We start from the raw sequence: 20,237 nt of genomic DNA, 5'->3' as shown, positions 1-20,237 counted from the left end.
TCTGGCTTTAGAATATTAGATGACTTTTTTATGTCTTTCAGAACTTTAGAGATGTTGTTCTGTAGTGGTTTAGCCTGGATAGTTTCTGCAAAGAAGTTGCTAGTCTTTGGTTTTTCTGTATTTTTTTTTCTCATATAGATTTTATTCTAGCCTCCCTCAGTGGCAGTACTCCTTTGCCTGGGGCTATGAGCAGGAAGGTATTCGTTCTCTCTGCTCCAGCTCTAGACTGCTATTAGTGGTTACTTGGTGGAAACTTGAGGCAGTCAGCCTCCCCCAGAGACATGAGATATTTGCCTGGGCCCTAGAGCAGGACATCATTCTTTCTTAGTGACCAGTTTTTTTCAGTGTATTTTCTGGTGTGTGTGTTATATAGCAGTACATTAACACATGTAATTTAGAAATTAATGTGTGTATGTAGGGGGTGTATTATGTTAAACAGTTTTACTGATCATGGTGTATAGTCAGAATTGTTTGGAAGCTGCTGCTTTAGAGGGTCAGAACTAAGAACTCTGACAGATTTAAAGTGGAATTTGCCACTTGCTATTTGATTTCATGAAAACACAATTTGGATGGTTCACTTTATTTTAGTGGGTAATCTCATTTATAAGCATAGAATGTTTTACAATGCACATTTTATTTAAAATATTATTTAAATATTAAATAAAAAATTAAAAACATTAATTAGATTTATATGCTTAAAAGGTAAAACAGTCTTTGTGAACTCTTGTATTTTAAAATCCTTTCTTTTTTATAAATGAAAGTCTCCTTATTTTTTTTTAGGACTGTGAGGACATGGGAAGTTGAAAATCCAAAGAAGCAAAAAAGTGTGTTTAAACCACGGACAGTGCAGGGTAAAAAAGTAATTCCCACCACTTGTACATATAGTAGAGATGGAAACCTCATAGCAGCTGCCTGCCAGAATGGAAGCATACAGATCTGGGACCGAAATATGACTGTAAGTTAAAGACATTTTTTTTTTTTTTTTTTTTTTTTGCGGTATGCGGGCCTCTCACTGTTGTGGCCTCTCCCATTGCGGACGCGCAGGCTCAGTGGCCACGGCTCACGGGACCAACCGCTCCGCGGCATGTGGGATCCTCCCAGACTGGGGCACGAACCCGTGTCCCCTGCATCGGCAGGCGGACTCTCAACCACTGCGCCACCAGGGAAGCCCAAGTTAAAGACATTTAAGTCCTCTTTTCTTAGAAGAAAACCACCTTACAAAGCCAAACATCATGTTAAAATATTATGAAGGTCAATTTCCTGAGTTTAACTCTAATTTAAACTTCAGTGTTAGTTGATAAAACATTGGGACTTTTGCAGTAAACAGCATTTTAGCAAACATTCCAGCTCAGTATTTTCCAATGTGTATTCGATTTTGTTTTTAAAATAAGCTAAATCTTTTGGTATAAAATTTAAAAAGCATAGTGCAGTTTATTATATGACATCTCAGTACACTTGATTTTGAAAGCAAAGGATTTGACAGTAATATAAAACAAGACTAGGCAGAGCACTAGAAAATACCCCTTAAAAGATTTGAGAAAACCATGAAATAGCAAGGACAGTCCATCAGTTGTTATGCAATTATTTCTTTAGTAATTTAAATAATATTTTGTTTTGACATTCTGTGATATTCCATTTGAATAGGTTTCAGATTTTTTTTCTTTTCAGTTTTTGGTCATTATTAGAATAAATAAACTTTGGAATTGGAAGGGATCATAGAATTCTGTAACCACAGAAATAATGAATAAGATAATGAATAGCCTTTGGCTAATTTTGTGAATTACCAATAAGCTTTGAAAAGGGTTTTGTTGTGTGCATAGATGGTAAAACAAGAATTTTTAAGTGGAATGATTCTAGATTACCAAAGTTAAAATGAAAATCTACACTAATGTTATAATACAAATTGGTTATCTTATTTTTTTATAATTAAAAAAATTATTTTATTTACTTATTTTTGACTGCATTGGGTCTTTGTTGCTGCGCACAGGCTTTCTCTAGTTGCGGCGAGCAGGGGCTACTCTTCGTTGCGGTGCACGGGCTTCTCATTGCGGTGGCTTCTCTTGTTGCGGAGCACGGGCTCTAGGTGCACGGGCTTCAGTAGTTGTGGCACACGGGTTCAGCAGTTGTGACTCATGGGCTCTAGAGCACAGGTTCAGTAGTTGTGGTGCATGGGCTTAGTTGCTCCACAGCATGTGGAATCTTCCTGGACCAGGGCTCGAACCTGTGTCCCCTGCATTGGCAGGCAGATTCTTAACCACTGAGCCACCAGTGAAGCCCCAGTTATCTTATTTTAATAAAAGGTGATGGTCAAATTATTAATTTAATAAATATTAAGTACATACTATATGCAAGCACTATTCTGGGCACTGCAAATACTGTAGATTAACCAAAATTTCTGCCTTCATAGAGTTTACATTCTTTTTCTTTTTAACAATTATAAAAATAATTTTCTTTCAAATAAAATTGCCTATCAAACACTTACATTTTGAAAGGGGCCCCTGGAAACATAGTTGTCTTTTCAGGCAGATGAGTTAAAGTCAGTTTTCTTGGAATAAGGTAAAAAATAGTGATAGGAGAAAGGAGTCCATGTTGAGATTGCTGGAAATATCTTTGGCATTTTCTGTTTGTCAGATCTTTTTATTTCTGTTTTCATCTCCACTGTAAACCCCATAATGCTTCATAACAGCTCAGAGGTTTAAAACATCCTTTGAATTATAAACTGAGTTTTAACAAAGCAATAAATTTTTTAGTTCCTAGCTTTCATCATCTCTGGGTGCTGTTGATTTAAATATAGAAATTCTAAAACATGAAGTTTTCTTATCTAGCTTTAATAGTGATGTGTTTGGTATATATATATATATGCCTTTTCTTAGAAACCATATATTTTCATAAAGTTCAGTATAGTTTTTAGAGATGGGCCTTGCACATCTCTTGAAATAACTAGTATATCTCCTATTTCCCATTTTGTAGAAACCAAAGCTATTTGAATGCCAGTTCCCCCCCCAGAATCTTTTAAGCTATTCTTCTAATCACAGACTTTGATTCTGTTTATTTAATAATACATGAATGTAAAGCTAATTATACCACATTCTATTCATCATATTTCATTCATATTTTTAAACTTGCATGTGTGTGTGTCACCTGAAGACAAATCAAATTGAGAGGAAAAAACTTGCTAGCAGGAAACGCAGTTTGATTAAAAATCAGCTTAAAAAATGTTCTTAACTATTACTTTAGCAACAGTAAGTCATCTACAGGGAAACACTAAAGCTGAGATAAGAAACCCTAATAACAATGGTTTTTTCCACACAGTAGCCAAAGAATTACATGGCAAATAATGGTTAATACATATGTTTTGTGACAATTAAGTAATGCTATCACAATTGCCACGTTTAATCATAGAATTTTCATTAGACCAATTGAACTTCAGCAAATTAAATGAAATGTATTTCTTTTCTTAGAAATAATGTGTCTATCAGTGATAAAAACCTGTGTTCTCAAGACCTACCTTTATTCTAGAATTATGCTGGCTAGTATAGTAGCCACTAGCCACATCTGACTATTTCAATTTAAAATAATTAAAATAAAATATAAAAAAAAACGAAATTGAGTTATTTGTAGTGAGGTGGATGGACCTAGAGTCTGTCATACAGAGTGAAGTAAGTCAGAAAGAGGAAAACAAATTCCGTATGCTAACACATATATATGGAATCTAAGAAAAAAAAATAAAAAGAAGGTCATGAAGAACCTAGGGGCAAGATGGGAATAAAGACACAGACCTACTAGAGCATGGACTTGAGGATATGGGGAGGGGGAAGGGTAAGCTGTGACAAAGTGAGAGAGTGGCATGGACATATATATACTACCAAATGTAAAATAGATAGCTAGTGGGAAGTAGCTGCATAGCACAGGGAGATCAGCTAGGTGGTTTCTGACCACCTAGAGGGGTGGGATAGGGAGGGTGGGAGGGAGGGAGATGCAAGAGGGAAGAGATATGGGAACATATGTATATGTATAACTGATTCACTTTGTTATAAAGCAGAAACTAACACACCACTGTAAAGCAATTATACTCCAATAAAGGTGTTAAAAAATAAAATAAAATATAATATAATTAAAATTTCAATTCCTCGGTCATACTAGCTACTTATTGGACAGCACAGATAGAGAACATTCTCATCGTTGCAGAAAGTTCTGTTGGACATTGCTGCTCAAGAGGAGTGTTTGTTTGCCCAGCATCCCTCTCAGTCATATGATGCTGGGCTGTCTTTAAATTTGAGAGGAAGCCCAGTTCAGAGGAGCTTCTTCAGGTCTGCGCTGCCTTCCTGCTCCCTCACTCCCCATTCAGCAGCACTTATGTGAGCAACAGCGAGGAGGCCACTGCTTGGTTGGAGTAAAGTGGGGGAGGTGCAGAATATGGGGAGATGATGTTGGAGAGGTAACAGCATGCCCCCTGACTCGGGGCCTTTGCATATGCGAACCCGTCAGCCTCCAGCATTCTTCTCTTAGGTGTTCACATGGCTTTTCCCTCTCACCTCTTTCAGTACTTTGCTCAGATTTTCACTTCTCAGCAAGGCCTTCCCTGACTCCACACTATGTACAATTGCAACCTTCACCCCACCAGTGGCACTCTCTATCCCTCTTATTTTCTTCCATAGGGCTGATCATCTTCTGACATACTATACTATATATTTTACTTGTTTATTGAGATTGTCAGTTTATTTCTAAGAAGTCATTAAAAAATAGTAGCATAAAGTACTATCCTTGTTATATGAAAGCATAATGAGATAGAGATATGAGAGAGAGAGAGGGAGGGAGGGAGATACTGATGTTATTTTTCATGTATCCTTAATGATGTAGAAACACATAATCTGTGTTAACATAGATGGAGTTTTAAAAACTGTTTTCATGTCTCTCTCACGTATAATTTCTGGCTTTTAAAATATTCCAGCTTGTATAGTCTCACGAATACCCAATGACTTCTTCTGTTCAAATAAAAACATCTACCGAATTCTTTGGACATACTTTGCTCGAAGCAGCATTAGTGCTCTTTCATATCTGTCAGGAGTCTACAATATGCTAGCCTCTTTACTAAAAGAACATGCTGTACTTCCTTGTACTGCAGTCACTCTTTGTAGACTAAGATTTTGGCAGGAAAATGAGAACCCATCATCTTCATGGAGTTTTGCTTTCCCTAGATCCAGGTGATGGGAGGGAATGATATGTGAAGTTTGACTTGGCAATAGGGTACCACCAGCAACTTGACCCGCTCTCCACCTGCCTGCCTCCTGCTGCTCCTTTGGCCTGCAACCCCAGCCCAGATTAGGAACATGAGCACACGCTACAACCCCTTACCAGGAAAGCCTCAAGCCTGTGAGACACTGCGGAGACATTTCTCTAGCTCAGAGGTTGATCAGTGCCCACATTCTCTCAGCCATGCTAGAGAATGGTTGGTATGGTTCAGAGAAAGCTGGGGCAAGAGCTAGTAATCACACCAGGAGATAAGCTTCTGGGCAAATAAGCCCCTGGTGAATAAGAGAACAGGTATGAAGGAGAAAGAATACAGAAAATAAAATCACCAGTAGTAGCTTGCATCCAGTGTTCCACAGATCTTTAAATGTCTCCAGTCACCTTCAGATAACCCAAGTTAAGATTAGGTTGATTTATGGCCTTCTACATCTTTTCCTTTATTTGTGTGTGTGTGTGTGTACACACACACACACACACACACACACATATATAAACATATACGCACAGACACAGAGTAAAATGTTTTGTTTTTAAAATGGAGAATTTACAATTTGCTTTTTTTATTTGAGACTGTAACATGGACAGCCTTGTAATAATAGATATAGTTCTAATTGGCTTTTTTCAAAATTTCTTTATTTAAATGGAATCATAATTTTACAAACATGAAATATACACTTTAAAAAATTATTATTATTACTATTACTGTTTTATTAATTGCCTCTACTCTTATTATTCTATCTCTAACTCATGGTGCTTGTAAATTACCTGGTATGTATCCTTCTGTACTTTTCTCCATAGCTCTATGTCTGTCCATATATCTAGCTATCTACCTAGATCAGGAACACTTCACCTGGTGGTAGTTTTGAGAACCTACCGTCTCACTGAGAATGAGACAAATGACAAAAAGGCGTCTTTTCCCTTCTTTTTGCAAAGACCGATCGCACTTAACAATAATCCTCAGCTTTCACCCAGTATTAGTTGTTTAAGTTAAAGCAGTGAAATATTGACTACTGGGGAAAGAGAAGTACATTATAGAGGAAAAAATGATATTTTTAAACAATTTTTAAAAATCAAGTGATTTATAAAATGGTTCTAATATCTTCCTTTGAGGAAAAAAATGGTGTGTCTCTATAAAAAATATAAAGAGTCATGTTAAAAATTTGAATATAGATTTCTTTCTTTTCATTAGGCCTAATACTTGGAGTTTAGAAAATATATATGGATGGCTAAAAGTCTACCACATAGTTCTATAGCACATTTTTTGTAAATGACACCTGAGACCTACAATTACACTGTACATTACTTGGGACTTTCATTCCATCAGTCCTGAGTTTCCTAAGCTCTCTATACACTCGTTTTCCTTATTCATGAAATGAGGGCATGATCCCCACCTTGTCTGGTTATTTTGAGGATTATATTTGGTAATATATTTAAAGCACCCAGAACAGGACTGGCACATAGCAGGTTTTGATAACTGTTGGTCTTCTTCCTCTTTTCTTTTTAGCTCCTAGGCAATTTACAGTTTTTATAGAATGGTGAAGTTAGATCTCAGGATGCTATTTAATTATGGCTGTGAAAGTGTCATGAATTTGAGTGTGACAGATGCTTTGGAAACTAAAAGTATGACTTAGGAAGATAAGAATGTAGATCCCTGCTAGAGCCAGTCATTCAATGTATGGAAATACAACCATCGTCAATAAAGAAGATCTTTATATATCCATTGGTTAGTGTGCCTCAGTAGACATGAATTATAATTATTTTTAAAATAAACATTCAAGAGAAAACATATGACATACAAATTTTATTCTATAGAGTTTTTAACGTGTATTTTTCAAAGCTCATTTTTCAAAAAAATATGTCATTGATTCAAAACACAAATAAACCATCAAAACTGTGTGAAATTACTTGCAGGCCCTGAAGTTAAGTTCTAATTTGTCAATTATTTTAATGAAAGCTTTAAAGTTTTACTTATAATGCTCTTGTAAAATGTCACATATATTTGGAAGCAACATTTGTAAAAACGGGAATATACTGGTTTCAAAAAAATCAGGTTAAAAGTTTTTCTTTTAAATGTAGATGATTGTTATCCTTGTATTTTCTTGTTTGTTTGTTTTGGCCGCGTGACATGTGGGATCTTAGTTCCCTGACCAGGGATTAAACCCATGCCCCATGCATTGGAAGCATGGAGTCTTAACCCCTGGACTGCCAAGGAAGTCCCTGTTATCCTTGTTTTTTGAGGGCAGGAAAAATAATTGAATTTAAGACTTCCAGTTAAATATGGTAAGTTAAACACATTCATTCAGTTCTGTTCTCTCCTGAAACCCCACTAAAATGACAGAAAAGGCGTTTTTAAAGCATAAATCCATACAAACAAAGAGAATTAGAGAGGAGATGACAGCAGAATAGAGAAGTCAAGACACTTTTGGAAGCTAGAAACCAGGTAATTGACTTAAAGTATTTTAAGTACTTTACATGTAATATTTTATTTAATCCTTACAACAATCCTATGATAGAAGTAGTTACTATCATTATTTTACAGATGAGGAAACCAAGACAAAAAGAAGTTGTGTTGCCTACCCAAAATTACAGTTAGTAAGTGGCAGAACTGGGATCCAGTCCTAGGCAGTCTGGTGCAAGCGCTTGCACAAGGCGTCAGCAAACTATGGCCCATGTGCCAAATCTAGCCCACCACCTGTTTTTGTATGACCTGCAAGCTAAGAATGGTTTATACATTTTTAAATGATTCTATTGTTTTCCTGTGGTTGCTGTAACAAATTTGCCAAAAACTTAGTGGCTAAAACAACACAGACTTCTTATACTTACGTAACTTAAAAGTCTCATTGAACTAAATATCAAGGTGTTGGCAGGACTGTTGTCTCGTTTGGAGGCTTCAGGGGAGAATCCATTTCCTTGCCCTTTCCAGTTTCTAGAAGCTGCCCACGTTCCTTGGCTCATAGCCCCCTTCCTCCATCTTCAAGGCCAGCAACAGTGACTTGAGTCCTTTTCACTTTACAAAACCATGACCTTCTCTTCCGCTTCCACCTTCCACTTTTAAAGACCCTTGTGCTTATATTGTGTCTACTCGAATAATTGCCCTATTTTAAGATCAGTTGATTATCAATGTTAATTCAGTTTGAAATCTTAATTCCCCTTTGCCAGGTAAGGTAACATATTCATGGGTTCCAGGGATTAGGAGGTTAGAAATCTTTGGGGGGCATTACTCTGCCTACCACAGTGGTTTATAAAAAAATAAAAATCAGAAAAAATATTTCATGACACACGAAAATGATGTGAAATTCAAATTTCAGTGTCCATGATGAAGTTTAATTAGAACACCCTTGCTCATTCATTTTTGTAATCTATGGCTGCTTTTGCACTACAGTAGCAGAGTTGAGTAGTTACAACAGACTATATGGCCCTCAAAACCTAAAATATTTTACTCTCTGGCCCTTTACAGAAGACGATTTTGACCCCTGACATAATGTTTCTAATCAGCTTTTAGTACCTTACTCCTATATATTAATGAACAGACAAGGATCACCAGATATTTGAAGAAATCCTCTAACAAGAAATACAGAGACTAAAGCAATCTCAGAGGGGAGAGAGAGAGACAGTGTAGGAAACAGAAGAATATTTCAAGAAAAAAATTCTATATTTAATATTCTCAGAGAGGAAAGAGAATATTGCAGACACGAAACTAAAGCAGAATACTACAAAAAATTTTTGAACACTTAGAGTTCAAGAAAATAAATAGCTCTTGGAAAATAAATAGGTGATACTTGGGGGAAAATCCATGGGAGTATTGAAAGAAATAGTCAAGGAAATCTCCTGGAAAGTAGCATAAAGCACAGTGAGAAAGAAAAGATGGGCTTAAGCGTCAATTCAGGGCCGAATATTTGACCAGAAAGTTTTAGAAAGAGAAAATGTAGCGGAGAGAGGATACAATTAGGTAAGAAATAATTACTACTGCCCTTCTCCCACTGCCCGCCCCTATTACCCCCGAAAGTCTCAGAACTGAAAAGATTTTTGTTCCAGGTAGGAATTGCTCATCAAATGCTCAGCACAGTGAATGAAAAAGACATCAAACCATACGTCATGAAATGTCAGGACACCAGGGTTATAGAGAAGATCCTAAAACTCGCAGAGAGAGAGAAAAATAGGAAACATGTAATAGAAGGGTGTTGGGGCCATCTAATTTAGGATGTTGATAAGACGTGTGAGATCATGGACTCCTAGCCCAATAGGGAAGGAAATGAAGAACAGGAGGGGCTGATACGTGGAGGGAAAGTAGAGAGATCACATCATTCACTCCACAAAAGTTACTGAGCACCTTTTCTCGTCCAGGTACTATTCTAGGTTCTGGGGATACCACAGTGAACAAAACAGAGACCCCATCCAGTTTGCTTTCAAAGGCTCTGAAGGAGCTGGAAAATTGGTATTTTGAGGATTTATCAGAAAACATGGTACAATCTCTTTTAGTGTTTTTAAGGATTTTTTTAAAAAGGGATGTGGGAACAGATATATATGTATGACTGATTCACTTTGTTATAAAGCAGAAACTAATAAAAAAAAAAGAAAAAAAAAGGCTTTCTAAGCACCACATTCAGCTGTCTTTTTACAGCCTCTGTTCTCCTTATTGACAGTATCACTCTTTTTTTTTTTTTTTTTTGTGGTACACGGGCCTCTCACTGTTGTGGCCTCTCCCGTTGCGGAGCACAGGCTCCGGACGTGCAGGCTCAGCAGCCATGGCTCACGGGCCCAGCCGCTCTGTGGCATGTGTGATCTTCCCGGACCGGGGCACGAACCCGTGTCCCCTGCATCGGCAGGCCGACTCTCAACCACTGCGCCACCAGGGAAGCCCGACAGTATCACTCTTTGAAACAACCTTTTCTCCTGCCAACTTCCCTCTTGCCCTCTGAACTCCAGGTGACGAGGCAATCTTGATACGTGTGACAATCACTACCTTCTTGTCCTTATTATTCTCAGCCTCCTTCACTGGCTGTGTTTCCCACCGTCTCCATACTAGAGTAAAAGGACATCATCTTTCCTAGTCTCCTGTCAAGCAGATGAACTATTTTAAGCTCAGTTATCATTACTTGCAGTGACTGCTGACTGAATCTGTGGCTCTTCATTCCATCCTACGTGTTCTTCTACACTCCGGAGGCGCATTCGCTTGCCTGTGAAAGAACCCCACCAGGATGTTAAGCTCAAAATACCAAGACACAACTCCTCATCTCCTTTAGAACTCACTCTTCCTTTTGATTTTGCTAGTTTTCTTAATTTATATTTCCATTTAGAACTTCAGAATATTCTCTGTCTCCTATAAATTCTATGCTTTAGTGTCCCTCACATCTGCCCCCTCAGTTTCATCTCTTTTGCCTTCACTCTACCTCCGACTTTCATCACCTCTCACCTCTGTTGTTGTTATCCTTTCCCTTCTCTGTCCATCCTCTCTGTTTTACTCAGCCCCAATTTAAATCATGTTCAATACAATAATCCCTGCTTCGGTGCTTACCACATATTGAGGATAGTTCACATTTCTGCAGACTGACACCTACAGCCTTTCAGTTTGTGTTTAACCTGTCTTTGAGTATCTCCCGCAACTTTCTCCATAAATAGAAAAACTTCTTTTCAAAGTCAGATTAGGTTATACTCTGTTCTCTCCTCATCATCCTCTACTTTACTGCTTTACGTGCCTGTCTCTATACTGATCACTCTGCCCTGTCTGTCTCTCCTGCAAGCCCCCCACTACTGGGGGAAATCTCACCCAGTGAAGAAGGCAAATCAGATACCATTCTCTCCATGATGCTGTTGCACAGTCGTGATGGTGTATTTATGGACTAGAAGATTATGTATCTAGGAGTGTAAATCCTGAAGACATTCAAATAACAGAATTAGGTCAAATTTTTTAAAAAATTAATCTTCCACTTAAAAATCTCATCTTTTTAATAACGTAGTTGCTGTAGTTTAACCTATGGTGAAGGTGAATTTCTCCAGGCTGCAGAAATGTCCAGTTATTGACCTAACATTGCCTCACGCTATTGAATAGGGAATGGGTAATTCAAATAGTGAAATAAAGCAAGATTCTGGTGTCTACCTACCTCTTCAACCTCATCTTCTACCATTCTTCTTCGTGCTCAGGAAACTCCAGGCTAGCTGGCCTCTTTCTGTTCTTTAGGTATTGTTAGGCCTTGTCCACCTTGTAGCCTTTGTACTTGTTATCCTTGCTGCCTATAGGCCTTTGCCATGGTTATTGGCCTGAGTGTGGCTGCTAACCTCTCATTCTGGCCTCTGGTGAAATGTCATCTCAAAGAGCCATCAAGCAATGTAGTAGCTGAGAATATAGATTTAGAAGACTGGTTCTAGAGCCAGACTAGACTACTGACTAGAGTAGTACTACTCTACTGGCTTTTTCCTGCTCCTGTTTCTCTGTCCCATTACTTTGTTTTATTGTCATTATAGCACTTAACACTGTGTAATTACTTTGTTTCATTTTTCATTTGCCTTCTCATTCATTTTGTCTCCCCCTCAGCTTCATAAGGTCAGGGACTTTTCATCTTATTTGCTATTTCCCCGTGCCTAAGAACATGGCATATGGGCTTCCCTGGTGGCAAAATGGTTGAGAGTCCGCCTGCCGATGCAGGGGATACGGGTTCGTGCCCCGGTCCTGGAAGATCCCACATGCCGCGGAGCGGCTGGGCCTGTGCGTCCGGAGCCTGTGCTCCGCAACGGGAGAGGCCACAACAGTGAGAGGTCCATGTACTGCAAAAAAAAAAAAAAAAAAAAGGATGATCCTAATGGAGATATTCTAAAACTGAATTGTGTTGATGGTTGCACAACTCTGTAAATTTACTAAAAATTGTTGAATTGCACACTTAAAATGGGTGAATTTTATGGTATTAAGTTATGCTTTGATAAAGCTGTTTAAAAAGTAAATGATCCTTACTCTCATTGTTAAAATGCATTATAATCTTTTCAAAACTGTATCTACAGTAGAACTTTAAACCCTGTGTTCTCTTGCCACTGGAAATGGGAGTAGATGAAGTAGGTAAACTTTTATCCTGCCGAAGTTGATGAAGGACAAAAAAGTTTGTGTCACTATCATGTGCTCTTTGCAGGAAAGGATTTTTTTCTTTCTTACCTGTGGATTCACTGGGATGCAAAACGTATATAGGTATTTGTTGAATTAACTTTCAACGTTTAATTTATCTGCACCCTAGGTATTTAAATTGTATCCAAAAGATCCTTGCTTTCATACTCTAATTTTGAAATATAGACCTTGTGCAGTATCCTGAAAAAGACAAAACTTTCTATGCACTATCTCAATGCATAGACGTTAACATATAGAAGGAAAAAATGTAACTGATGAAAATAATGTGAGAAAAAATTCTTAGGTTTAGTTACTGATCAAAGTTGCTCAGGGAAGCCTGAAGGAAAATTAAAATTGAGTTAACATAAAATTTACTTACAAAGATTTGCAAGTATTTTTAAAGCATTTTAACTTGTGAGTAAAAACAGAAGAATCTTCCCCTGAATGTGATAGAAGAAAACTTACATGAATATTTATGGATGTGTGTTGATATTTAGAAAAAAAAAAGGAAATCAGTCATGAACCAAAAACCTCCAGTTTAAAATATAAGACTGCTGTTACTGAGTCAAATGTATACACATCATAACTAAGCAGTTAGTGTAATCTTATATTTTCATTATATTGAATAAATAGACCAGAGGGGCTATGTAGATTCAAGAGAGTGATGTAATTTTTGTCACTACTTGGTAACTTGTAGGTAGCCAAAATAGCAAAGTGAAAGTAATTATGAAATGTCTGTAAAAAAGGTAAGACAATTTTATCTGCATTTCTGTAATCATGATTGGAGACAGTCATTTTGTAACTCTGTGTTTAATTTTGTTAGACATGAATCCAAAACATAGCTCATAATTTCCTCTGAAAACTTGGCCCTAGGAGCCTCTTTAATTGCCCCTAAAGAAAGTTTATTTGGGTTTTTTCTGATTTAAAAAAGTAATCCATATTTATTTATAAAAATATTCATCTGAAGTAGAAAAGCATAAGAAGAAAATAAGTCACCTGTAACTATACTAATCAGAGATGAACATTTCTAGATTCTTTTCTCTACTCACGCATAAGGTGTGTGTGCCTTTCATGTGTGTTTGTTTCAGTATGTAGGGGTTTTTGGTAGCCCTAATAATTAATATTCCCTTCTCCCTACATGGGTTCTAAACAAATTAATAAATAAGACTAATCACTACAGCATGACAGTTGAAGGCCAGAATCCACCTTTGTTACAGATGGTAGAGGGGGATGAAAGCCAAAAGTCCCTGCTGACTAACTCCTGAATTGGATAGATTTGCCCAGCCAGGCTGGCCCCAGGAAGACTCAGGGCATAGAGATGCAGAGCATAATTACCACCAAGGGCAGCTTGCACCCAGGAAGGAAAAGGAGAGAGTGAGCCAAGCACTCTCAGTGAATTCTTCCCACATTCAAGTCAGATTAATAAACTGCCTTCCTTTCTAGGGAAGAGTGAATGAGAAGTGGGGAAAGGTTGGGGTGAGAGGATATCAGATCAAGTAGGGCCTTGGAGGCTGTGTAAAGGAGTTTGAACACACTCTTCTGAGGGTAATGAGAAGCCATTAGACAGATTTTAGGAGAAGAATGACATCCTCTAAATTATATTTTTTAAGGAATCACTCTGCATGCAGTTATTCTCTGCACAGAGAATAACTACAGGGGGAAAGGTGGAGGCAAGGAGACTGGTTGGGGGCTGGCTGGTGCAGACATCCAGGTCATTTCTTGGATGAGGGTGGTAGTGGTGGAGGTGATGTTCAGTTTCTGAAGATTTTTTAAAACTAGAATTGACAAATGGGTAAAATTTAATGTAAAGGTAATTTTTTCACAGTATTTTACATGATGCCTTTTTAAATAGCTGTACACTGGTGTAATATAGATGATTTGGAAAATGATTCCACAAAACACATTTAATCATTTCCTTTCATGGTGCCTGATTTTCTAATAAGTAGGCTATTTGAGGTTGAGAATTTGGATTTCATGAAAACCTGCCTCGATTTTGTGTTATTTTAGTTAATTTTGAACAGCTAATTTTATTATTATTATTATATATTTATATATTTTATATTTTTATTATTTTATATTTTTTCTTTTATTATTATTTTATATCAATTGGCAATATGGAGTAAATGCTCCCTAATTCTTTTTTTTTTTTTTTTTTTTTTTTTTTTTTTTTTTCGTGTTCTTTTTTTTTTTTTTTTTTTTTTTAGTTTCTGCTTTATAACAAAGTGAATCAGTCATACATATACATCTGTTCCCACATCCCCTCCCTCATGCATCTCCCTCCCTCCCACCCTCCCCATCCCACCCCTCCAGGCGGTCACAAAGCACCGAGCTGATCTCCCTGTGCTCTGCGGCTGCTTCCCACTATCTATCTACCTTACGTTTGGTAGTGTATATATGTCCATGCCTCTCTTTCCCTTTGTCACAGCTTACCCTTCCCCTTCCCCATATCCTCAAGTCCATTCTCAAGTAGGTCTGTGTCTTTATTCCCGTTTTACCCCTAGGTTCTTCATGACATTTTTTTTTTTTAAAATTCCATATATATGTGTTAGCATACGGTATTTGTCTTTCTCTTTCTGACTTACTTCACTCTGTATGACAGACTCTAGGTCTATCCACCTCATTACAAATAGCTCAGTTTCGTTTCTTTTTATGGCTGAGTAATATTCCATTGTATATATGTGCCACATCTTCTTTATCCATTCATCCGATGATGGACACTTAGGTTGTTTCCAGCTCCGGGCTATTGTGAATAGAGCTGCAATGAACATTTTGGTACATGTCTCTTTTTGAATTATGGTTTTCTCAGGGTATATGCCTAGTAGTGGGATTGCTGGCTCATATGGTAGTTCTATTTGTAGTTTTTTAAGGAACCTCCATACTGTTCTCCATAGTGGCTGTACCAATTCACATTCCCACCAGCAGTGCAAGAGTGTTCCCTTTTCTCCACACCCTCTCCAGCATTTATTGTTTCTAGATTTCTTGATGATGGCCATTCTGACTGGTGTGAGATGATATCTCATTGTAGTTTTGATTTGCATTTCTCTAATGATTAATGATGTTGAGCATTCTTTCATGTGTTTGTTGGCAGTCTGTATATCTTCTTTGGAGAAATGCCTATTTAAGTCTTCTGCCCATTTTTGGACTGGGTTGTTTGTTTTTTTGCTATTGAGCTGCATGAGCTGTTTATAAATTTTGGAGATTAATCCTTTGTCAGTTGCTTCATTTGCAAATATTTTCTCCCATTCTGAGGGTTGTCTTTTGGTCTTGTTTATGGTTTCCTTTGCTGTGCAAAAGCTTTGAAGTTTCATTAGGTCCCATTTGTTTATCTTTGTTTTTAGTTCCATTTCTCTAGGAGGTGGGTCCAAAAGGATCTTGCTGTGATTTATGTCATAGAGTGTTCTACCTATGTTTTCCTCTAAGAGTTTGATAGTTTCTGGCCTTACATTTAGGTCTTTAATCCATTTTGAGCTTATTTTTGTGTATGGTGTTAGGGAATGATCTAATCTCATACTTTTACATGTCCCTGTCCAGTTTTCCCAGCACCACTTATTGAAGAGGCTGTCCTTTCTCCACTGTACATTCCTGCCTCCTTTATCAAAGATAAGTTGGCCATATGTGCGTGGGTTTATCTCTGGGCTTTCTATCCTGATCCACTGATCTATCTTTCTGTTTTTATGCCAGTACCACACTGTCTTAATTACTGTAGCTTTGTAGTATAGTCTGAAGTCAGGCAGCCTGATTCCTCCAGCTCCGTTTTTCGTTCTCAAGATTGCTTTGGCTATTCGGGGTCTTTTGTTTTTCCAAACAAATTTTGAAATTTTTTGTTCTATTTCTGTGAAAAATGCCAGTGGTAGTTTGATAGGGATTGCATTGAATCTGTAGATTGCTTTGGGTAGTAGAGTCATTTTCACAATATTGATTCTTCCAATCCAGGAGCATGGTATATCTCTCCATCTATTTATATCATCTTTAATTTCTTTCATCAGTGTCTTATAATTTTCTGCATACAGGTCTTTTGTCTCCTTAGGTAGGTTTATTCCTAGATATTTTATTCTTTTTGTTGCAATGGTAAATGGGAGTGTTTTCTTGATTTCATTTTCAGATTTTTCATCATTAGTGTACAGGAATGCCAGAGATTTCTGTGCATTAATTTTGTATCCTGCTACTTTACCAAATTCATTGATTAGCTCTAGTAGTTTTTCGGTAGCATCTTTAGGATTCTCTATGTATAGTATCATGTCATCTGCAAACAGTGACAGCTTTACTTCTTCTTTTCCAATTTGGATTCCTTTTATTTCCTTTTCTTCTCTGATTGCTGTGGCTAAAACTTCCAAAACTAGGTTGAATAAGAGTGGTGAGAGTGGGCAGCCTTGTCTTGTTCCTGATCTTAGTGGAAATGGTTTCAGTTTTTCACCGTTGAGGACAATGTTGGCTGTGGGTTTGTCATATATGGCCTTTATTATGTTGAGGAAAGTTCCCTCTATGCCTACTTTCTGCAGGGTTTTTATCATAAATGGGTGTTGAATTTTGTCGAAAGCTTTCTCTGCATCTATTGAGATGATCATATGGTTTTTCTCCTTCAACTTGTTAATATGGTGTATCACATTGATTGATTTGCGTATATTGAAGAATCCTTGCATTCCTGGAATAAACCCCACTTGATCATGGTGTATGATCCTTTTAATGTGCTGTTGGATTCTGTTTGCTAGTATTTTGTTGAGGATTTTTGCATCTATGTTCATCAGTGATATTGGCCTGTAGTTTTCTTTCTTTGTGACATCCTTGCCTGGTTTTGGTATCAAGGTGATGGTGGCCTCGTAGAATGAGTTTGGGAGTGTTCCTTCCTCTGATATTGTTTGGAAGAGTTTGAGAAGGATGGGTGTTAGCTCTTCTCTAAATGTTTGATAGAATTCGCCTGTGAAGCCATCTGGTCCTGGGCTTTTGTTTGATGGAAGATTTTTAATCACAGTTTCAATTTCAGTGCTTGTGATTGGTCTATTCATATTTTCTATTTCTTCCTGAGTCAGTCTTGGTAGGTTGTGCATTTCTAAGAATTTGTCCATTTCTTCCAGGTTGTCCATTTTATTGGCATAGAGTTGCTTATAGTAATCTCTCATGATCTTTTGTATTTCTGCAGTGTCAGTTGTTACTTCTCCTTTTTCATTTCTAATTCTACTAATTTGAGTCTTCTCCCTTCTTTTCTTGATGAGTCTGGCTAATGGTTTGTCAATTTTGTTTATCTTCTCAAAGAACCAGCTTTTAGTTTGGTTGATCTTTGCTATCGTTTCCTTCATTTCTTTTTCATTTATTTCTGATCTGATCTTTATGATTTCTTTCCTTCTGCTAACTTTGGGGGTTTTTTGTTCTTCTTTCTCTAATTGCTTTAGGTGCAGGGTCAGGTTGTTTACTCGAAATGTTTCCTGTTTCTTAAGGTGGGATTGTATTGCTATAAACTTCCCCCTTAGAACTGCTTTTGCTGCGTCCCATAGGTTTTGGGTCGTCGTGTCTCCATTGTCATTTGTTTCTAAGTAAATGCTCCCTAATTCTTAAAAGAAAAAAACAGAAGATTTTTAGTGTTTTCTGTAGCACAAGCAGAGCCCTTTGCAGTTGTCTAGATAGGGCTGTTATGTCGTCTAAAATGGTCAGACTCTCTGTAGGGTGACTATACTCTCTAGAAAGCCTATATAAGGGATGCCTCTCTCTAGGAGAGAGATTTCCTGAGCCGTGTTTCTCAGCTACAGGACAGCTCTGATTTATTTTGTAAGCTGACAAGGCCAAACATTACTGTTTTAACCATTATAAACAAGATAGTAAATGTTAAATGTTCACTCAATAGAGCCACTAGTAGTGCTTTTATATACAGAAAATAGTGTCTGAGCCAAAAATGCAAAACAGTTCTCTGGTCTACATGCATTCCCTTTTAACTTACTCTTTGATTCATTGCAACTGGAGAAGTGATGTAACCAGTGATGATTTGAGCTCCAAAACTCTTGGTGCTACAGTGATTCTTCCTGTTTTGTTTTATTTTGTTTTTTCCATCTACTTTCTTCTATTAATTACCCAAGCCTTACCACATTTCTTAAAACTTCTCAGAAACTTTAATTTTTATAATGTGGGACCCAAATTAAAGAGCATTGCAAGATTCTGTTAAACCTCAGAAATTCAGAATATTGTAAATATTTACCAGTTTTGTTCCATATCAGAGTTTTTGTGGCTTTCAGCTCTAGCCTACAAAGTAATGCAAGGATCAAATCTTAATTCAGAAGTATTTTTTAAGTTATTGCTCAAATTTATTTACAGTTCGTTTATAAAGAATTATTCTCACTCTAAACTGTCTGATAAAGAATTTGGCTTTTTGCTGTAAACATTTTACCCTGGGTAGAAAACACAGATGCTCATGGGACAGGTGGTCAGGAAGCCAGTTGCTGTGTACATCATGTGGTAACCCTGTTTTATTCTGAAAAATAGTTTTTATACTCTCTCAATCAGAAAATATAATAGAGAAGGGACTTACTTGTCTTGTAAAGCTGTGTACTTTTTATCCACAGTAAATTACATTTTACATTGTGACCCACTACACACATATCTTTGCACAGACTGACATACACACACACACACAACTGAAATAGTTTACCATAACAGTTCCTAATCTTGCAATGTACAGTGCACTCTAATATTTTTTCATTCCATTTGATTTCATTTTTAAAAAGTACTGATCATAATCTATTAAATTGATTTTATGACCCACTAATGAGTTAGAATCCAGAGTTTGCAAAACACTACTAAATCATGTCCCCCGTGTAATTTGATCTTCACAGGTGAGGTAGGCAAGACTAATATCCTTTAGAAACATAATTAAAGCCTGCACTTAAAAAACAGAAGCTATAGGCTTCCCTGGTGGTGCAGTGGTTGAGAATCTGCCTGCCGATGCAGGGGACACGGGTTCGTGCCCCGGTCCGGGAGGATCCCACATGCCGCAGAGCGGCTGGGCCCGTGAGCCATGGCCACTGAGCCTGTGCGTCTGGAGCCTGTGCTCCGCAACAGGAGAGGCCACAACAGTGAGAGGCCCGCGTACCGCAAAAAAACAAACAACAACAACAAAAATACCAGAAGCTTTGACTGAAGAAGAAATGGTTTGGGGCATTGAGTGACCAGAGGTCATAATAAACACAGTAGGCACTTGAATGGTGAGGGAGAGGAAGGGGAGGTGTCTATGTGCCTCTAGATTAGGAGGCACATAGATGCAAGAGCTGCTTTCCCTGCCTTGGCATTTTTGCCTAAGCCCCTGAAGACATCTGGCATGCCACCAGAAGTCACCTGTGGTTGGAACGTACTCAGTTGCTGGTGTCTCGAAAGGCTGCCTTAGTTTGCAAGGCTCTACCTCTCAGAGTCCTGTAGTTCACCCCCAGAAATCCCATCCATACTTATCCAGTCTAGTTTCTCTAGTTAAGTCTATTTCCCTAACTTCATCTGTTTGCATACTACTCTCATAATTCTTTCCTTGTCTATACAGCACCTTATTGTTTACTTAGTTAAAAATTGATTTTTTTAAAATTATAAATACTTTTTAAATTGAGGTAAAATTCACATAACATACAATTAACTATTTTAAAGTGTACAGTTCAGTGGTATTTAGTGGTTTCACAGTGTTGTGCAACCACCAGCTCTCTCTAGTTTCAAAACTTTTTCATCACCCTGTAAAAACACTCTGTGCCCATTAAGTGATCACTCATCATTCATTGAAGGAAATAATTCATTCTGTACTATATTTATGCTTTAATTACTGAGATAGTGAATCAAGATCATAGACATGGTATAAAATTAAAACCTTTTGCTAAGTTTAAATGGCCATAGCAAAAATGGAATTCTTTGTCATTGACTAGATCTAGTAGCCAGA

General features: G+C 37.5%; 1 protein-coding gene across 2 annotated transcripts in view; it reads left to right on the top strand.

Moving 5' to 3' along the window:
- The window catches only part of WDR70 (WD repeat domain 70), a gene marked incomplete at its 5' end in the record, with an annotated part of 295,937 nt that overhangs the window by 179,194 nt on the left and 96,506 nt on the right, over positions 1-20,237 (top strand). For both annotated transcript variants that reach the window (XM_079703924.1, XM_079703925.1), the window contains one exon: positions 781-955. In XM_079703924.1, coding sequence (XP_079560050.1) covers positions 781-955 — 175 coding nt within the window. The remainder of the gene's footprint in view (positions 1-780; positions 956-20,237) is intronic.

This window comes from Hyperoodon ampullatus, assembly GCF_949752795.1.
Source record: "Hyperoodon ampullatus genome assembly, chromosome: 4".
NCBI classification, from domain to species: Eukaryota; Metazoa; Chordata; class Mammalia; order Artiodactyla; family Ziphiidae; genus Hyperoodon; species Hyperoodon ampullatus.
The sequence above is the reverse complement of the archived record's forward strand: the minus strand, read 5'-3'. Positions and strand labels throughout refer to the sequence as shown.